At 40.2% G+C, this 17,928-nt stretch overlaps 2 protein-coding genes across 11 annotated transcripts in view; one reads left to right on the top strand and one right to left on the bottom strand.

Annotated features, from left to right (window-relative positions):
• OSBPL9 (oxysterol binding protein like 9) overlaps positions 1-5,615 on the bottom strand; it is a 56,762-nt gene extending 51,147 nt beyond the window's left edge. For 4 of the 5 annotated variants that reach the window (XM_056497533.1, XM_056497537.1, XM_056497534.1 and 1 more), the window contains exon 1: positions 5,402-5,596. In XM_056497533.1, coding sequence (XP_056353508.1) covers positions 5,402-5,512 — 111 coding nt within the window. In that variant the 5' untranslated portion in view covers positions 5,513-5,596. Of the gene's footprint in view, positions 1-5,401 lie in introns of all 5 variants that reach the window. The other variant, XM_056497532.1, reaches the window with a different exon arrangement.
• EPS15 (epidermal growth factor receptor pathway substrate 15) overlaps positions 5,465-17,928 on the top strand; it is a 67,892-nt gene continuing 55,428 nt past the window's right edge. For 5 of the 6 annotated variants that reach the window (XM_056497530.1, XM_056497524.1, XM_056497529.1 and 2 more), the window contains exons 1-3: positions 5,465-5,553; positions 8,903-9,018; positions 9,107-9,226. In XM_056497530.1, coding sequence (XP_056353505.1) covers positions 9,146-9,226 — 81 coding nt within the window. In that variant the 5' untranslated portion in view covers positions 5,465-5,553; positions 8,903-9,018; positions 9,107-9,145. The remainder of the gene's footprint in view (positions 5,554-8,902; positions 9,019-9,106; positions 9,227-17,928) is intronic. The other variant, XM_056497521.1, reaches the window with a different exon arrangement.

Here is a 17,928-nt window from a genome sequence, read left to right as displayed (position 1 = left end):
AGCTGCTCTTTGCCTCCAAAAGTTCTCAGGCACGAGTTCTGCTTGTGCAGAAGGGCACAGAACTTGAAGAGGTGCTTTTGTAACTCACTTAGTGCTGTCATGGAAATCCCTAACATAAGTACACAGATGAGCAAAACCACTTGGGACATTTATTTCCTGTTAGGGATGAAGAAGCTGGAACAAGCTGTATCTATAAACAGTAATCTTTGCAATTTATCTACATCTACAAGAGAAGCTTAAATTTGGATCACTTTCCATAATAGCAATTTTTCTCATCAAATCTTAAGGCAATGCTCATTTTTTAAGCAGAAACAGACCTCAACAATTTAAAGCCTTTACAGGCTGTTCCCAGCGCACCATTCCTCCAGCTCCCTTGCAAGGCACACATCATTCTCAGAGAAGAAGCTCCCTGAGCTCAGGACAGCATCTCACAGCCCTGTTGTTTATGCAGCTAAAGCTGGTACCTTTGTAGGTTCAGTCATAAAACTGGAAATAACACACTCCAGCAATAGCTGAAGTGCCACTGGGCTCATCTAACCCAAACAGATACCAGGATTATATTAAATAGGTAAGGCAATATTTTATAGGTCCTGGCACTGAAAAGCATTACACTGTTTTAGAGAATCCCATGAGAAATTAATATATGCCTTAACTGGATCAAGGTGTAAAAGGTACAGCACAGTCCTGGAACCCTCCATTCAGACTCTTCCCCAAAAATGCACAGCTACAGACTAAACTCCTGTAGCTGTAACCTAACTGCTAAAGAGGAGTCTGCTATTTAAATTATAATCCTTTAACAGTTTATTCAGTGCATCAAAATCTGTGATACAAAGTTTAAACTATGCACAAAATTCAATTTAGTGTTGAATAATAATCAACAATATTTTTTAGCCCTTGACCATAAATTCAGAATTATTTTTTCCTTTTACAAGTTCGCTTACAGTTTTGTCTGTTTTTAATAGACTCACTAAGCTGTTTTCAGGGCATGTGACAGATCAGGTTATTGTAAGAAAAAAGTGTCACTTCATCTGAGAATGGAAAACAGAGACCTCAGAGGGAACGTTTGTGAAAAAGCAGATGTGCTTTTTTCCTGTTTTCTTGGGATTTTTGCACGCAGCTGCTGATTGAGAAACTGCATTTGGAAGAAGTGTTCAACTGGAAGTCTCTGCCATGGGGCCACTGAGCCACAACTGCAGTTTTGGAGGCATTGTTTGAAATCAAATCAACAAGGTTTGTTTTCAGTTCACCACCAAAGATTCATCAAACTGCTCCAAAATTTGAGTCCCCCTTCTCAATAGCTGGGTTGTACAATTCACAAGCAGTTCCTCAATACAAACCAGTATTAAAGTTGCTAGCTACTTGAAGTCTTGAAAAACATGAAATGCATGAGAGGAAAAGATACTTTCATACTGCCACAACTACTTTTCCTAACAACTGATTTGACACAGCTCTTGCTCCTGGAAAGCAGTCGACCAGCAAATGTTTTAAAAGTAGTTTGATGGAAGGATGAACAAAAGAACAGCACTTAAATCCATTCTTTAGGCATTCACTGGTGCAAAAGCCATTAAGATGATGGGAGGCTCCCCAGTCTGGTTTCAGGAACACACAGTATGGGGCTGTCATACACAGCAATTTTTTCTGGCAGCCCTCACTCACTGTGCAAGGCAGTTCTTTAAACCTGCAACCTTTTGAATAGTTCTCCTTTCAATACCACCAAATGTCAAATATCCACGAAGTTTTAAAATACTTTAAGGAACTGACCTTCATCTGGCTTAAAACAGCACTGTTTGCACAGCTATGCCAGTTCTGCTTTCAATTTATTATACCATTTAAATATTTATTTAAAGAGTACACTTAAAGCCAGAATTTAAATCAGATTTTCAAACTTGAGTGGTTCTCTGGATTATTTCTCCAGGATTCCCAAGGGTTATCAAGGCTATAGCTGATGTGTATTTAAGACAGCACTTCTGCCAGAAAACACAAACAAAAAGCAAATTGCATTCAACTCCCCCTTCCTCCTTGACCATTTCTTTGTCTTCATGCTCTCTCCCCAACATAATGTCAACACTCGTTTCTACACTGACATTCACAAAACAAACAACAGAACAAATTCAGCTGAAAAAATAAACCAGCACAAAGCTATTTTTCATCTGGAATCCAGCTCATGGAACAACTTTACAGTTCCTGCACCAGCAGAAGGCAGGAATGAGCCTCTCCAAGATTTGTCTGATAAATATTTCAGTGTAGCCAACAACACTGAAAACCCACAATGCTTCAGTAACTTATATATATGTTATTCCTTCAAGAGAAAACACTGAAACACAAATCCAAGAATACTGATGGAAAAAAAGAAATTATTTGTCAAGCCATTGGTCAAACTGATCCAAAATGGCAAAAATGGTACACTGTCATTTAACTAATATTTTGCTTTAAAAGAAAAGGTGGCCATTTACTGACACAAGACAACCATTTATTTAAGCAAAAACCATGTGAAAGGAATATTTGGATGACAAGTCCAGATCATACTCTCTAAATTACAGAATTCATAAGTAACTTTACACATAAATAAATATAAGCAAATTTGAGGATGCACATTTCAATTTTGAATGAGGAAAAAAACTCCTGGACTATAGAAGTAGGAAAAAAAAAAAGACAAAAATTTGGCAAATTGGGTAAAAGGCCTTTGTGAAACATCCTGTAAATGCACATGAGAAGACTCACATTCACACATACAAGTAGTACTACTATAGTTCACTACAATGCAAATACAGAGGATGGAACACACAAATGAAAACAGAAATAACATTACCATTACAAGTATCATGACCATTACATTTTTTTCTTTTTTTCCTGACTCTCACTTGATATAAAATCTTTTGACTTGTTCCTTTAAAGTTCTAAGTATTCCAGAAATGGAATTTTACTGAATTCATTTGCTTCTGATGTATGTATAAACATACTCAGGTTAACAGCTATTCATCCCACCAAAAGACAAAGCATAACCATTTTTCCCCCTCTGAGTGCAGTCCTATTGTACACTAATTCTGTTTGAATGTTTAGTTCACATTAAGGGTGCTTTTCTGCAGTCTATTTTAAGTAACTACCAAGGAGGGCTAAGTACAAGAGTGCAAGGACATGTCTATGAAGAAGTTTGTGGCTCAGGCTCTAATGGAAAGTTCAGCTGCATCAGGAGTTATTTGCCTGCAGTTTCCTCCCCAGCCAAAGGTTAACAGGCTGTGGGATCTGCTGGAGAAAGTGTCTCATGTCTGCAGAACATATTGGATAGCAATGGGCTGAGGAGCCTGGAGAGATGATGAGCAGGCACAGGCTGATCAGGTACCTGTAATCCCTCCTATCAACAGAACTGCTTCTAGATCTGCTTCCAAAATTGCTTCCAGACAGCCGAGCTGAAACCACCCCACCCATGCATCACGGTCCTGGGAGGGGCCAGATTCAGGCTCAAACACCAACCCAGCCAGGCAGAGTGAGGCAACTCCATTGCTTCAGCCTGAAACTGCTCAGAGGGAGCACAGCACACAGCGCTGTGGCTCTGATCACACAGTTTGCTCCAAACACAAGGCTGCCTGTGCAGAACAACAGCCCATTGCCCCATATAAATAAAACCCCCAAATCTACCAACGTTTCAAATTAATGCTGTTTACAAGCCTCATAAACTACCAGTCAGGAGTTTCTACTCCAACACTGAAGCTGGAGCAGCGTCCTACCATCCTCTCAGTGGCAGGATTGGTTCTTGAGAGGTGTGTGATCTTTTGGCAGGCAGGTTTCAGCATCACACAGCCTCAGGTAAGAGAATGAATTCAGATGTCTGGAGAATGACCTAGACACATATGTGCAGAAAGCAAGCTCATGGATGGGAAAAACAATCTGAAAGAAATGTTAACTGCAGCCACTTTTTAGTGGTAATAAAGCAGAAAACACGATTTTTTCTCTCAACTCAACTTGAACTTTTTAGGATAGACAGTAAAAAAATGTTTTTTAAAATTTCAAACTGAAAATTATACCAACAGAGAACATAATAAATTATACAAAATAAAAGTGTAATGTATGTGTAGAGGTTCCCAGTCATAGGAAATAATTAAATAATATAATTCTATTAAACAGCTGAAGACCATAGGATGCAAGTCAGTGCAATATCCAGAATTATAATTATACACACTAGTCATCAGCAAATGTTTCTATTTCTGTAGCTGAGCATTAAATGACTTTGCACCTTGGACTGCTACTTAGACCACACTGACTAATTCATCTCTGTCAAGCAGCTGACATTTGAAGAGCCATTATACAGCAACTCTAAAAGCACTTCCATTTCTCCATCCACATCCCACGTGAGAGATTTTGAACACACATGAACGAAACTGAGAGTAGGATGAAAACCCAGATTTAGGGAAAAAAGTTTCATATGCAATGCTTCTGTATGAACAAAGCTTCACAGACAACGTTATACGTCAAGTTATTTGCTGTAAATCTGTTACAATTTACTACGGGTTTAATTTGTATGTGTTTTATTCAGCCTGATAACACTAATTGCTCCATGAGAAGAAAACTTTGCTGCATGGATGCAGTTCATCCAGTAAGCCCTCAGATTTCAAAGGCTTGGGAAAAATTAATTCGTACCATTAAAATACTTGTAAGTTATGTAAAAATACGAATAAGGAAGGTGAACAAGCCAGGAAGGCAGGATCTGCCAGGAGTTATGCCAAAAAAAAAAAAAAAGTTAAGGAGAACATCACTGTTTCTTAACACAGCGCACTTAAAAAGTTCGTGCCGGGAAGTGGAAAGTCCGGAAGGGAAACGGGAAAGTCGATCCAGCTCTGGGAAGCACCTGCCGGGCGGCAGCGAGCAGCGAGCCCGCCAAGCGGGCGGTAACGCACGGCGAGCCGCGGGAACGGAGCGCCGGGCGCGCCCGGGCGCACACGGCCCGGGAGGGCGACACCGCCCCGGGCCCGCCGGCCGGGCTGAACCCCCGGGGCGAGTTCCCGCTGGACAGGGCGGGGAGCGCGGGAGCAGCGGGACCCGGCAGCGCGCAGCCAGCACCGAGCGAGGCTCCGGGGCAGGAGGATCGCGGGCCGCCCGCGGAGGGAGCGCGGCCCCGGAGCTGCCGGGAGCCCCCGGGCGGGTCCCGCGGCCGCTCCCGCCGGCGGCGCCGCCCGCCGCCAACAACAACAGCGCCGCTCGCCCCCGCCGCTCATCTCCCCGCAGCGCCGCCCCATTGGCTGCTCCCGCCGCCTCCTCCTCCTCCATTGGCCGCTCCCGCCGCCTCCTCCTTCCCCATTGGCCGCCCGGGCGCCCGCACGCCCCGAGTCCCCTCCCCGCCCCCACCCTGCGCCTCAGCCGCTCCCCGGCGCCTCCTCGCCCGCCCGGCCCGCCCGCCGCCCCTCACCGTGTAGTAGGAGAGCAGCCCGGCGTTGTAGTCCAGCACGAACCAGCGGTACTGCCAGCCCTTCATCACATTGGTCCATTTGCTCAGCGGGCCCTCCATGATAGACGCCATCTTAGCACCGGACCGGCACCGCCGCGCACGCCGCGCGCTCGGTGAGGGGAGCGGGGGAGAGCCTCGGCGGCCGCCGGGCGGGGAGGGGCGGGGCACGCAGCGAGGGGGCGGGGCCGCGGGGCTCCTCTGCCCCTGGGGGCGGCGTTTGCGCGCGCAGCGGGGCGGGGCCGTGAGGGGCGCGGGTCCGTGAGGGGAGCGGGGCCAGGCGGGGTCCGCCACGGTGTCCGGAGAGAGGGGGTTTGGGATACGGGGATTGAGGGCGCTGTCTGAGGGATTCCATCCCCGCGGCTTCTCCTCACGGCCCCGGGGAGGCAGCGGGCGAGGCGCGAGGTGGGGCTGTGAGGCGGTGCGGTGTGGGCTCGGCGCGCTGGCGCTGCAGACTGTGAGGGCGGGAGGGCGTCATCCTGTCCCCTAAAGCACTTTGGAGCCTTTTTGTTCCTCTCTAAAACGCTTGGCACCGCTTGGAAATTTTGAGCATCTCTCGCTGTTATACTTGTCCCTCTGCCTCTCGGCTTTTTGCATGTCCAAAGTGCCTTAAGTGCACCAAAGTGGGCTTAACAACAGAGTCCGAGGGGGCTTCTCTTCAAAGTGCTCCACGTCTACAGTGTCTAAAATCCATTCACGACTCGAGATGACCTTTAAAATTTAGGGCTTTGGTGTGACACAGCTTTTCTGTGGACTGATCCAAGAATGTGGAATGAATTCCCTAGGAGCTACGGACAATTGCAAATCTGTGGTTCAGCACAAGGCATGGTTTTGGCACTGATCTCCTCTGACATAAGTACAGAACTTGAGCTATGCTTTAACATGAAAACTTTAAAAGACTCATAGGGATACTCATGTTCCTTCCTAGGGATCAACAATTAAGCAGAAGTAGTGCTTTTACCATGAGGTTTATGTTTATCGTGCAGTCTTGAGTATAAATTAGAAACTTTTTTTCCTTTCCCCCTTATAGCCCTTTTTTATTCTTTTACTATTTAAATGCCTTTACAGTCGGGCTGAAGTAGGTTTAGAGTCTCACAACACTGCAACTTTATACTAAGTTAAACAAAATTTGATAGAAAATCACCCCTTTAGTGAAAAAGAATCACTCAAAGGCAGTGTGTTTGATTTTAGGAAAGAAGAAATATTCCAGATTTCTAATTGTCTCCCCATTTCACATGTCACATTGTACACTAGTTTGTCACCAGTAGGAATTTGGAGCATTGATACTCTTTGGGGTCACCTGGTGGTGTGTTTTTGCATGGAGTTACCAGTTTAAGGTACCTAATGCACAATCTGGTTTTGAAATCCGGTTGTTAATTTAGATAACTTTTTTTTTTTTTTTCCAAGCTGCATATGACCTTAGTAGTCTGTTTTTGTTCTTTAGTTTTACTGACTAAACAAAGCTGGGCTGCCTAGAGATTATACCCAGGCAAGCAAAACAAAAAACATCAGATGGTGCCAGAACATTACTAGTACTGCCAGTTAAAGCTGTAGCTGGACTGGAGGTTTATTATCTCAGATCACTCCTTTGGCTCTATTATGCCACAGAAGCTGAAACAATGCAAAGAACTCATGGAAAAAAAAACCCTCTTGGCTTAACCCTGAGAAACCTGTGTGTAGGCAGAACATCCACAATGGGAAATTCTCCACAGAAGAGCTTTTTATTTACCTTGGTTTGCCAGAGGCTGAATTGCCTGAACTTTGGTTTATGCTGAATATCTTAGTAGTTCTTTGTTCTCTTTGACTCTTTTTTGAGGGGAAATGTAACAAAGACTTGTTTCCACCAGAAAAAGCATGTATTTTAGATATCTCATTTTAGCCAATAATTTAGAGTAGGAAAAACTGTGTTAGTGGATATAAAAGGGGGAATTCAGCACAAGGTTTTTTCTAGAAATGTTTTGTGAATAGTCTCTTAAAGTAATTTCGCAGAGATCAAAGAATCATTGTTTTTCAGAAAGCCCCACATAAATTGAAATAAATACATGTAAAATTACAGTCTTTGAGCATCCAAGGTATATTATAGAGATTTATGTACTTTCTTGCCAGGATGCTCTGTCTTCTGTGTCTGTCAGCTAATTCCCCTATATTGAATATGGATCATGAGAGCATACTTGAAGGATTTAGGGTGAACTATTTAGATCCTTCTAAAAAAATTCTTGGGACCTATTCAAATTCTTTTGAAAGATCAATGCAAGCATTTGTAGTTCATTTGAACAAATCAATAAACTGAAATCAGCCACAACTGCGCCATACTCTCATTTAATATCCTTTGTATTTTAAATCATTAGCATCAATGATTTTGAAAATGGCTTAAAATAGAAGTTAGTGAGTAATTTCTTAATAGAAGAATTTAGTTTGCTTTAAACTGTTCCATCTGAATTCCATCTGGATCAGTTACAAAGAGCTGTTATTTTCTGTAATTATAGACAGTTTTATTGTGATATTCTCCATATTTTACACAACTTAACTCAGACTGTAGTGTCACCCTCTATAACATTTAGTACTTACTGTCAACTGAGAGAATAATGTACTACAGAGATAACAGAACTGGGCTAAAGTCAGCAGCTTTACCTTGTTCTGCCTTTGTTTCATGTACTTCTCCATCAGCTGAAAATCTTGTCCAGCACCATTCTCTTGCCTCACAGAGGTCTCAGTTCTATTATCCTGCCACAGTGTCCCAGCCACACACACATTTTCTGACCATGAAGTGGCCTCCAGGGTAGTCAGACTGTCCCAGCAGGACTGTAAGGGGAAACCTCAGATGTGCCCAGTCCTTCCTGTGTTTTCCAGGACATCCCAGCTTGCACCCTACTTTTAAAAATTTCTTCTATGTTATTTTTCTTTGTCCAAGCTTGTCCAGTAAATTACATTTTTGCCCATTAGAGTTTAAATCTGTGTGGTTTCTAGCCAAAAGTAAGACACTGCTGATCAGAGTAAATACCAGTGAAGGACCAAGGTAGACAATGGAAGCAAGAGAACAGTGGAAGTCTGATTCTTTAAGAGGAAAATGTTTTTCTATTGTAGATTTTTGCTGAAGTTATGGCTGAGCTCAGAAGAACCTTAGTGATGAAGTTGTGGCTTGTGGGTTTCCTTCAGGATGTCTGGGAGTGTGACTGGCAGCAGTGAAAGTGGCTTTTGGTTCTCTCAACAGCTGCAATTGCTTGGGGTTCTGAGGAACATAAGGAAGGCATTTGAGAAGAGAACAAATAATATTTTGTTTCAGTTTCTTTTCCAACTTAAGAAATGTGCTGGTGGTTTAATTTTGTGTTGCTTGTCCTATAAGTTCACTGTGTCAACTACTGATAATGTAATCATCATAATTAAGAATTTATGTTTTAGCCTGATAATGGATGATTCTTTTTTTGCTTGTTGATAGCAAGTAATGTCTTTTATTTGTACCTCCAGGGAAACACTCCCTCCATTTTATTTTTTATGAGGGAGAGATGCAGTAATAAACTACAATCAAGTAGAAGATGGAACATTCTGTGTCATCCTCAGTCTCCAGCTACTGTCCTTTACAGGTATTTTCTAGTCCCTCTATACACATCCCAACTATACTAAGAATAGGAGCACTGTCAGAGCTTAAGCATTTTTATTTTATTTCTTCAGAATTATGTTTGGTTTAGGGGATTACAGAGAGGAAGATAGATGGGAGAGAATCACCTTCACCCTACAAGCAGTCATTCTTCAAAGAGAATAATTAAATCAAGTATGACAGTAAGTGCCATTGTAAGTAGATTTACTGAATAGATTTATTGTACTGTCACTGGTTTTAATACAAATGTTTATGAAAAAAATCAACAAGAAAGTTGAAGGAGGACAGTAGCTGGTTTTTGAGGCAAACAAATAATTCTCTTGGGCCTTTCTTGCCAATTCCTCTATGATTCTATGAAATAAAAGCCATTAGTGGTACATTTTGCCAAATCTATCCGTTTTAATGTAGTTTTTCTCTGATTTTAATGAATTCTCATAAATTCCTCTAGGTCAGGGATGAGGAACCTCGTTGAGGGCTAAGCAGACCTTTCTGAGTCTTCTAAATGACTCCATATTAGCATATTCTGGAAAAAATCAAATTCAGCATGTCGTATGGGAATCAAGTCATCAAGTCTCAGTACAAGTCTCAGTATCTCTGTTCTGTTTCTGCTTATTGCTTATGGCTGTGTTTGGTGTAAGTTCACAAGAGAAGGGGCTTTTCTTTTTGGGCATTAGATCTGCCTTCCTACAGTTCAGAACCTCATCCTTCCATGGTGTGTTTAGAGCTGCACTGGACAGCACTGGAATATTGGGGCCAATTCCCCAAAACCCATGGAGTATATTCAGCCAAACCGTGATACCATTTAAGACAGGGCTGAAAACTCTGTCTTGCATTTAAGATAGAAATGCTGCTGAAACTGAGATTTATCTTGTGTGTAGTTATTTAATCCTCTCTGGTAGCGCTGTCTGTCAGAGGGATGATGCAGCGAAGACGCAGCTGACTCACCTCGCTGGCACTGGGCAGGACTGGGAGGAGTTTGTCAGATGTTTCAGTGCGTTAAAAACAGGGCGTGGAGGTGCTCAGTTAAACTCCAGTGACTCACCTAATGGCCAATCCTGTTACATGGTCTACAGAGAAACACGTTTTAAGGACATTATAAATTGGAGTGGCTTTGAAACAGTAACAAAACTTAAAACTGTGGTCTTGGGTCTCTTAAGAGCAAATACAGGTTTCTCAGGACACTTTGACCTAACATTATCTGGGAGGTGCATGAGTATAGACTGACACTTCAGGACTCAATGCATTTCTAGGCTTCTTGAGGAGCTTGGCTGTTAAAAAATGTGATTATGTTCTGCCCTCAGTTTATTCAGAGGACAAAGAATTCCTCCCACATATCCTGGCCACATGTGAGATCTTCAGTGTTCTGAGAAGAAGACATTAATAACAGTAAAAATTGAATGGGGAAAGCACCTTCTAACAAATTCTGTAACTTAAATTTAGTATAAATCTAATACAAAATAATTTTTAAAATTACTTAGCCTTTGTACTGAAGAAATAGTTATTTATACAGGCTATTTTCAATCTCTGACTGTGCTCTGGTAATCTGAAAATAAATATAGCAAGTAGAAAAATGCTGGAATGAATTTTGGTGAATTGTAATCTTTGTAGTATTTATTATAAAACTTACTATATAATAATTTGATCAACAGCCCATGGGCACTTCTAAATTCAGAATGGACAGGGTGCTGGGCCATATTGTCTAGTCTGTACTTATGCCAAGAAAGAATGAAACATATTATCCTTGAGGATAATATGGTAATTCCAATTTGGTATTGTGGGAGTCTTTGATTCTTTGCTGAGTACAGGAATTTAGAATTCACAGCATGCTGAATCCCATTTCATACTCCTAATGCATTTCTTAGATGGGTAATGTCTCATCATTTGATTTACACATCTTATCATCCTCTGGGCAGAATGTATTTAAAATTTAATGCAGAAGTCCCTGCTATTTTCTCAGCCACAAGTAAGTGATTCCTACTTTAACCTCCACAGAGACTTTGAAAAGATACAGAGGAATGCTGCTCAACTGGAATGTTTCCTTCATTGCAGCTGTGGTATGCAGCCCACTGCTACAAAAAGGCAAATAAGCATAATCTCTTTTCCCAAAGCTTTCTCACCATCACCTTTTTACATGGTGTTTCAAGTAGGTTACTTGCTCTTTGTAGTTAGTTTAGCAAGAATGCAATAAATCCATCATTGTCTTCTCACAAAATTTAGACTTACAGTAAGGTTTGATGTGCAGCAAATTTAGCAAGGGAAAAGGTAAGAACTCAATATTTTAGAATATTGTCACTAAACACAGGGATTATATGCTGTGTTTATTTTCAGTTAAGGACTGTTTGTTTTTCTTTATACACTGTATTTATTTGTTATTAATAGACACAGCAATATCAAAGGTGGTATTTAAAACTAGTGTTTATACATACAAGTAGGTTCCAAAATATATGCATATTTTTAGGCTGTTACAAGCAGTATCAGCACTTGGTGGCACAAAGTCATGGTAAAACCTGGAGGAAAATTATATTTTTCCCTATCTTTTTTCCCCCCCTGTCTTTTCTTTTGTCCAGGTAAATAACAGACATCTAACTCTGGTAATTTTTAGGCTATTAAATAGGTGATGAAAGGAAGGATAAAAGTAAAGCCAGGGAGACCTAAAGCTGAGCAATCCATCATAATACATAAGTAAATGTGTGTCATTATTGTTCATTTAATTTCCATAACTAGAAGTATTAAAGGGGTATCTGTTAAAACTAAGGTTCCGTTGTGTCAATGTAGAATCAGTTTCTGTCTCCTCTGCATTTTCTTCTGGAATTTAAGGTAAAATAAATTTTCTTGAGGTCTAGTATCACCCGCAGGGATTTGTATGTAGGAGGAGTCCATGAACAGTATAAGCCCTCTTTTAATACTGCCCTGATTTTAGGATGCCAAAAAGATTTTCCTTTAGGAGTACTGTTTCTTGTGTAAGAATGAGAGACAAAACTAGCAAAGTTTATCCTACCAAAAACTGGAGATTATTTTTTCTTCTTATCTTAGAATGAAAAAATCCTTTTTCATGCCTACTTAAAGGATTTGCTTTTTCCTTATTCTGATGAAAGCAAAAATGCAGAAATTATTTGTTTCATCCTACTCTCTCTCTCTTCTATAAGAAATGAAAAAAAGAAGAAAAAAACTAATTTAGTAGAAGAAAAATAAGTAGCCACCAGAATGGGCAAAATGAACTCAGATTGCTCCCCAAAAATCATGATGTACACTTGGACCAGGATTTGGAAAGCAGATGGATGCTTTGCTACTGTGTCAGCTCTCGGAGCTGTCAGGAGAATATTCCATTTATGTGTGAACTGGCAGACTTGTGCAGAATGAAGCTAGATCTCCAGATGAAGTGAGACTTCAGAGCAGCACCTCCTGCAGCTCCATCAGCTTGGTATGAGCAGGAAGAAAACCCAGGTTCAAGGATCAGGGAAAACCCTTGCACACCCTGGTGAGGTTTCAGTCTTGGTAGGATGAAGACAAAAGCCTCAGACATATTACTGGATACATTAAACTGCTGTCTAAAGCAAAACAACTCACAAAAATTAACTCCAGCTCAGGTGACTTCTGAACTGTAAATCATTGGAGGTTTGGGAAGTACACTAGAGCACTCTCACCAATTTCCACTCCTACCATTTTCCATAGCTATTGGCTATTGCGACTGCTGGGCACAGGATATTGGACTGTTTCGACCTTTCTTCTGAGCCACTACTGCTACTTTTATATTGTGTTCTTATTTTAATTTAGGGACTTATTTTCACCAAGGGACTCTTTAACTATTATTTCAAGGGGAGTTTTGGGTTGTCTGGGTTTTTTTCAGTAAAAGAGTGAGATTTCTGTGGGATCTTTAATAATATCATAGCCTAATTTTTACATTTTAGTAGTCAGACCTTACTTTGCCTCTTTGCCAGCATGAAGAGTTTTGCTGAATTTTGCTAAAGCTGAAGTTGCTCAGAATTGTTGAAATATGCCCATATGTCATGAACTGAAACAAAGGAAATCCTACTTAGCTCATAGGCAGCAGCACACACAGGGCAGCTCTGTTACTCACTTTGTAAACCAAGAAAATCCAGGCCTTGTTGCATCTGTTTGCTTCCAAGTTTCAAAAGTTCAATCTGTGAACTTCCCAGTGCCCCGATAAACTATTGCAGCAGTAACTGCAATGCAACTTCTAAGAAAATCCTACAATAACAGTAATTTTAAAATCTCTAAATGCTACTGGAGTTAACCAAATTCTCTGGACTATTGACAAAATGGAGAGTTACATAATTTGCTTTCTATTGCCCAAGAGAATTAGTTTTTGAAAATAAGCTTGTAAGGAATGTACTTAGAAGGAAGTTTAACAATAAAAATCTGCAGAGGACAGTGAAACTTTGATTTGCATAGCACAAGCTGAAATTGGTAATGTTTAGGACACTGTAGTATCTTCCAGTTGTGTGTTTACTTGAGGTATGCACAATAAATAGTTCTAATTTACTGGTCAAATGTGCAATATAGTTTGGAGATTTGCAGCCTTGAGCCTTTGGAAATAAGCTACCAGCAAACAAAAGCACAAGTTTAGTTGGATGTTTCCACTGCAGGCCAAACAGCCTAAACATTGTTCACAGTTTTGTGTTCCTTTGGTGTTGATGTAGTTACATGTACATAATCAAGAGCAAAATTTATTGCACTGACTTAGAGATTAAAGCATATGTCTACCCAGTTATTCTCTGCTATTCATAATGCATAAGCAAAAGAGGAGGATCTGAATGTATCATTAGCATTACACTCTCTGCTTTATGTTTCCAGTCTGACAAATACAGGACAGATACAGCTCTTCTCAATACAGCAAAACAAGTAGCAAATGAGCTGTTGTCTTATCTGTTTCACATTTTGGCTTACATATCTGTCAATTTTAGAGAAAACAAAATCCTACACAGAGTTTTCCCTGATCCAGCTGTCACTTATAACATTAACCCATCTGTCTGTAAAATATTGCATCTATTTGGCTTCACACTTTTGAATGAGAATTTAATCTGCTAAATATCAGCAGTGATATCTTACACTTAATTGCTACAGTCCCTGCATTACATTTACTCATTGCACAGGATTTCTAAAACACAGAGATGACAATTTTCTTTTTCTTGTAGGTAGTAGCTTTTCTTGAATGTGGAGTTAACTTACAATTTCTTTGTGTGTTTTAGCTTGTATCTTCTACACCCACAAATCCTTAACTGTAGTACTGTAGTACTTGAAACATTTCAGGGGATAATCAGTGCGGTGTCAGCTGGTGCAGTGTGAAGCATAGGTAATGTTCTGCAGTGTGACTGATCTCAGTGGTGCTTGGCTGACTGAAGTGATGGCTGTCATTTCTGTTCCCAGCAGCAACATGGGCATATTCTGTAGTGTGAGTGCTCAGACTGTGTAATTGCTTTTTGGAAATGTTCATTTTTTTTTCATGCACACTGAAACTCTGCAGTATGCAATCTGCCATTGTCTGGGTTTTTTTGATGTATTTAATAGTTCTGTGTCAGGATCCCTGGTGTTAAGAAATTCAGACACCTAGATAGAGAGTCTGGGGAGATGGACAGATTAATAGGCATATATGTACATAGATGTGTGTGTGCACTCCCAGGAAAAAAATCCAGGTGTCAAAAAATGGTCTTTATAGGAAAATCAAGACATATGGTAGCTTCAAATCAGGTTTATTTTACAGTCAAGGCATTGCCTAAGGCATAATAATGCCTGCAGGAACAATGCCTCCACTTAGGCAGGCTATGGGCAGGGAGTCCTGTGGAAAAGCCAGGAAGTATCACAAGCTGGGGAGAGCTCTCTAGTACCATGTTTAAATGAGTGTTTAAATGGGAAATCAATGCACTTCATATTTCGCGCAATTTAAATTATTTATTTTTGCTTAAACCCTGCCAACCAAAGCATGAGTTAAAAAGGAATTTGGTTTCTGAAGGGTTCATATTTTCAACTTTTACTTTTCAGCCTTGAGGGCCAGAAAGTTCCTGTATTTTGCTCTTTCTTTGTCGGCTTCTTTTTTTTACTTAAGCTCAAATAACCCTGCAATCTCTTTACTCCAGAGTATGGAGCTTTATTAAGGGAAAAAAAAAAACCAACAAATTAACAAGAGATTGGAAAAAACTGGCAGCTGGTATTTGTTTTCTAGAGCATGCATATTTGAAAAGAATAAGTAGACAAGAAGAAAATGAGAAAGAATCATCTTCCAAGCTGATAGGCCCTGTTTATCTGAAGTGGGACAAGGAAAACTTTTATCCAACATAACTTTTACTTTTGGATGGCATTTGAATTGGCCTTGAGTGTTTGGCAGCTCATCTGTTGAGCCATCTGTTTCAGATTATGCATGCTCAGAGGGCACATTGCACCCAGGCTTACAGTTCCCCTGAACACAAGAAATTTGAATTGGCTTTGCAGTTTAGTGATCAGTAAGCATGGATGTGCATGTACATGTGCATGACACATCTAAATAAACTCTGTTTATTTGGGACAAATTGAAGTATTCACACAGCTGGAAGGGGCTTAGAAGGGGGAAGCCTTAGGCCTTGTTCACTGTGCTCAGACAAGGCAAAACAAGAGAAAAGCACCCAAGGTCCAGGAAATTTCTCTGCTAGATGAAAAAGTTCTGAACAAACTAAGAGGTAATATGTTAGCCAGTTTTATAGCCCCTTTAAACAGTGTCTTAAAGGGGCTGTAGGGTAGAGAAACTGCAATCTGGCTCCCTCCATTAATGAATCATCTCCAGTCCCATCTCAGTGCCAGAGATGAACTGGGCTGGGTAGTGAATCAGAAAGCTGTAACCAACTCTGTGAGAGTCTTTGTTATGCCTAAGTACATCATGGGCAGGAAAGAGGATTTGATCCATAAACTTTAATGGTGCATTATGTGAATCTTATATTATTTATGGCATACTAGTAGCACTTATCTCTTTCATGGCATGTGCTTTGAACTTTTTTTTTTTGGTGCTTGTTTCATTCCTCCCTTTTCCTTCCTTTCTGCAGAATGCTGACTCAATTCCTTTTACTCTTTCAGTCAGCTTGCAATTTTAGGCATTTCCTTGTCCAGTTTTCAGGGGAACACTTTACTTCCCTCTCATGAGCACTGTGCAGAACTCCTGTGGCTGTTAAATCTCATGGTGGCTGGAAAAAGAGGAGATTTCTTTGCATGCAGTGGAGACTGACATAAGACCATCTGCTCTTCCTGAAATTCTCTGAACCTGTGGACTTGGATTGCAATTGTGCAGTTGTGTATAGAAGAAAACTTGGCTCACATAGTGCAATGATTGAGGGAATGGTAAATCTAGAACCAACCAGGAGATTTGCGGGACAAATGCAGTTTTGTCACAGATTCTCTTTCTAGGTAATTATATTTCTCTATTACAGGTTTTCACATAAAGCAAATCCCCAGACTGCATTATTAGCAATGAGGATCAGACTTCAGTATAGTTCATAATAAATTGTGAACAGAACATTGACCAAATGTAGATATATTGTATTGTTTGGGCAGATCTTACTCAATGTGCATGAAGAGTCTTAATTATGACATTAGATTGAGCTTGGAAATATTTCTTCTTGCTTCAAGTAGCTCACATAGTTAATTTAATCAAAAAACTGCATATGTGCAACTAAATGTGCAACATCTAAAATTTGAGGCATTTTACTTTTTTGGGATATATTTAATCTGCTCATATGCTAAATAATAAATCTTCATATTACATTGCTTATTCAAGTATTAAATTATATTACTTTTTAAATTAGTAATCCCCAAAGAGCTACAGGAATTGATGAACATTATTCTATCAATGTTAAAAAATTGAGTTACCTGAGAAAGAGGTCTAATTAAAATCTTTTCCTTGTTGAATCCTGCTAAATTCTTCCCTCTTATAATAAATTTGTAAAGTTATTGCAAAGCTATAAGGGCAGGGATCAGAGCTGCAGATGTACATAAAAGTCAGCTGTGTGATAATGGTAAAGGGAGACAGAGACAGATTCTGTGCTGGTTTTAGAATCTGCCAAGGATGTGGGTGCTATATTTTGGGCAAGAGAACTCTTTTAGCCTAATGCCATCTGGCTGGCTTTCATCTGTGCCAGTTGTTATACATGCCAAGCTCCCTGTCCTGCCCTTTCCATGTTTCTTGAAGTGGAAATTAAAAATACAGTAATTTCCAGCAGCCTGATTGGAAACGTAGCCATGAAGGGATTTAGAAACCCAAGGAAGCAATCCAAGCTTCTATGCTTCTGTCAGAGACATGATCAGAAGTTTCCTCATCCATGTCCTGAAGCAATCTTTGGATACTTTTCTGCTTTCAAGCCTCATGGGCAGCAAAAAGTCTTGACTGTAGGATCTGCTTCAATTTGTTGTCCAATATACATGATAAATTTGATTAAAACACACATAAAACCTCCACACACTCCCACCTAAGGTCTTCTGTTTCATTCTTTCAATTAGTAACTATATACTTGCATTTATAAATACAACAATACACATTTTCCTCTCTCTACAAGGCACCTGCATGGTTTGTGGTTTTGGGCTGGCAGTTGTGCCATCTAGCACAACATGAATCTGTTCTGCAGTACTCTGTATGAGACCCACAACTAATTTTTAGCCTGCGATTTATTCCCTACTTAGAAGAATTTGAGTTAAGCTAAATTAAGCAACTCATCTATATATTCATTTTAGAGTTAACTAAATAGCTCTACTGATGATTTTGGAGTGGTTTTTTTCTCATGCTTATCTGTATATATGTAATTTGCCATCATTAATGCTATCATAAGGAGAGAGAAAATCATTAAATCATTTTGTACAGATATTTCTGTAAGGAAAATCGTTACAGTAAACTTGATTTCAACAGGAACAAATTATGTAT

Source organism: Oenanthe melanoleuca, chromosome 8 (assembly GCF_029582105.1).
Source record: "Oenanthe melanoleuca isolate GR-GAL-2019-014 chromosome 8, OMel1.0, whole genome shotgun sequence".
Taxonomy (NCBI): Eukaryota; Metazoa; Chordata; class Aves; order Passeriformes; family Muscicapidae; genus Oenanthe; species Oenanthe melanoleuca.
The sequence above is the reverse complement of the archived record's forward strand: the minus strand, read 5'-3'. Positions and strand labels throughout refer to the sequence as shown.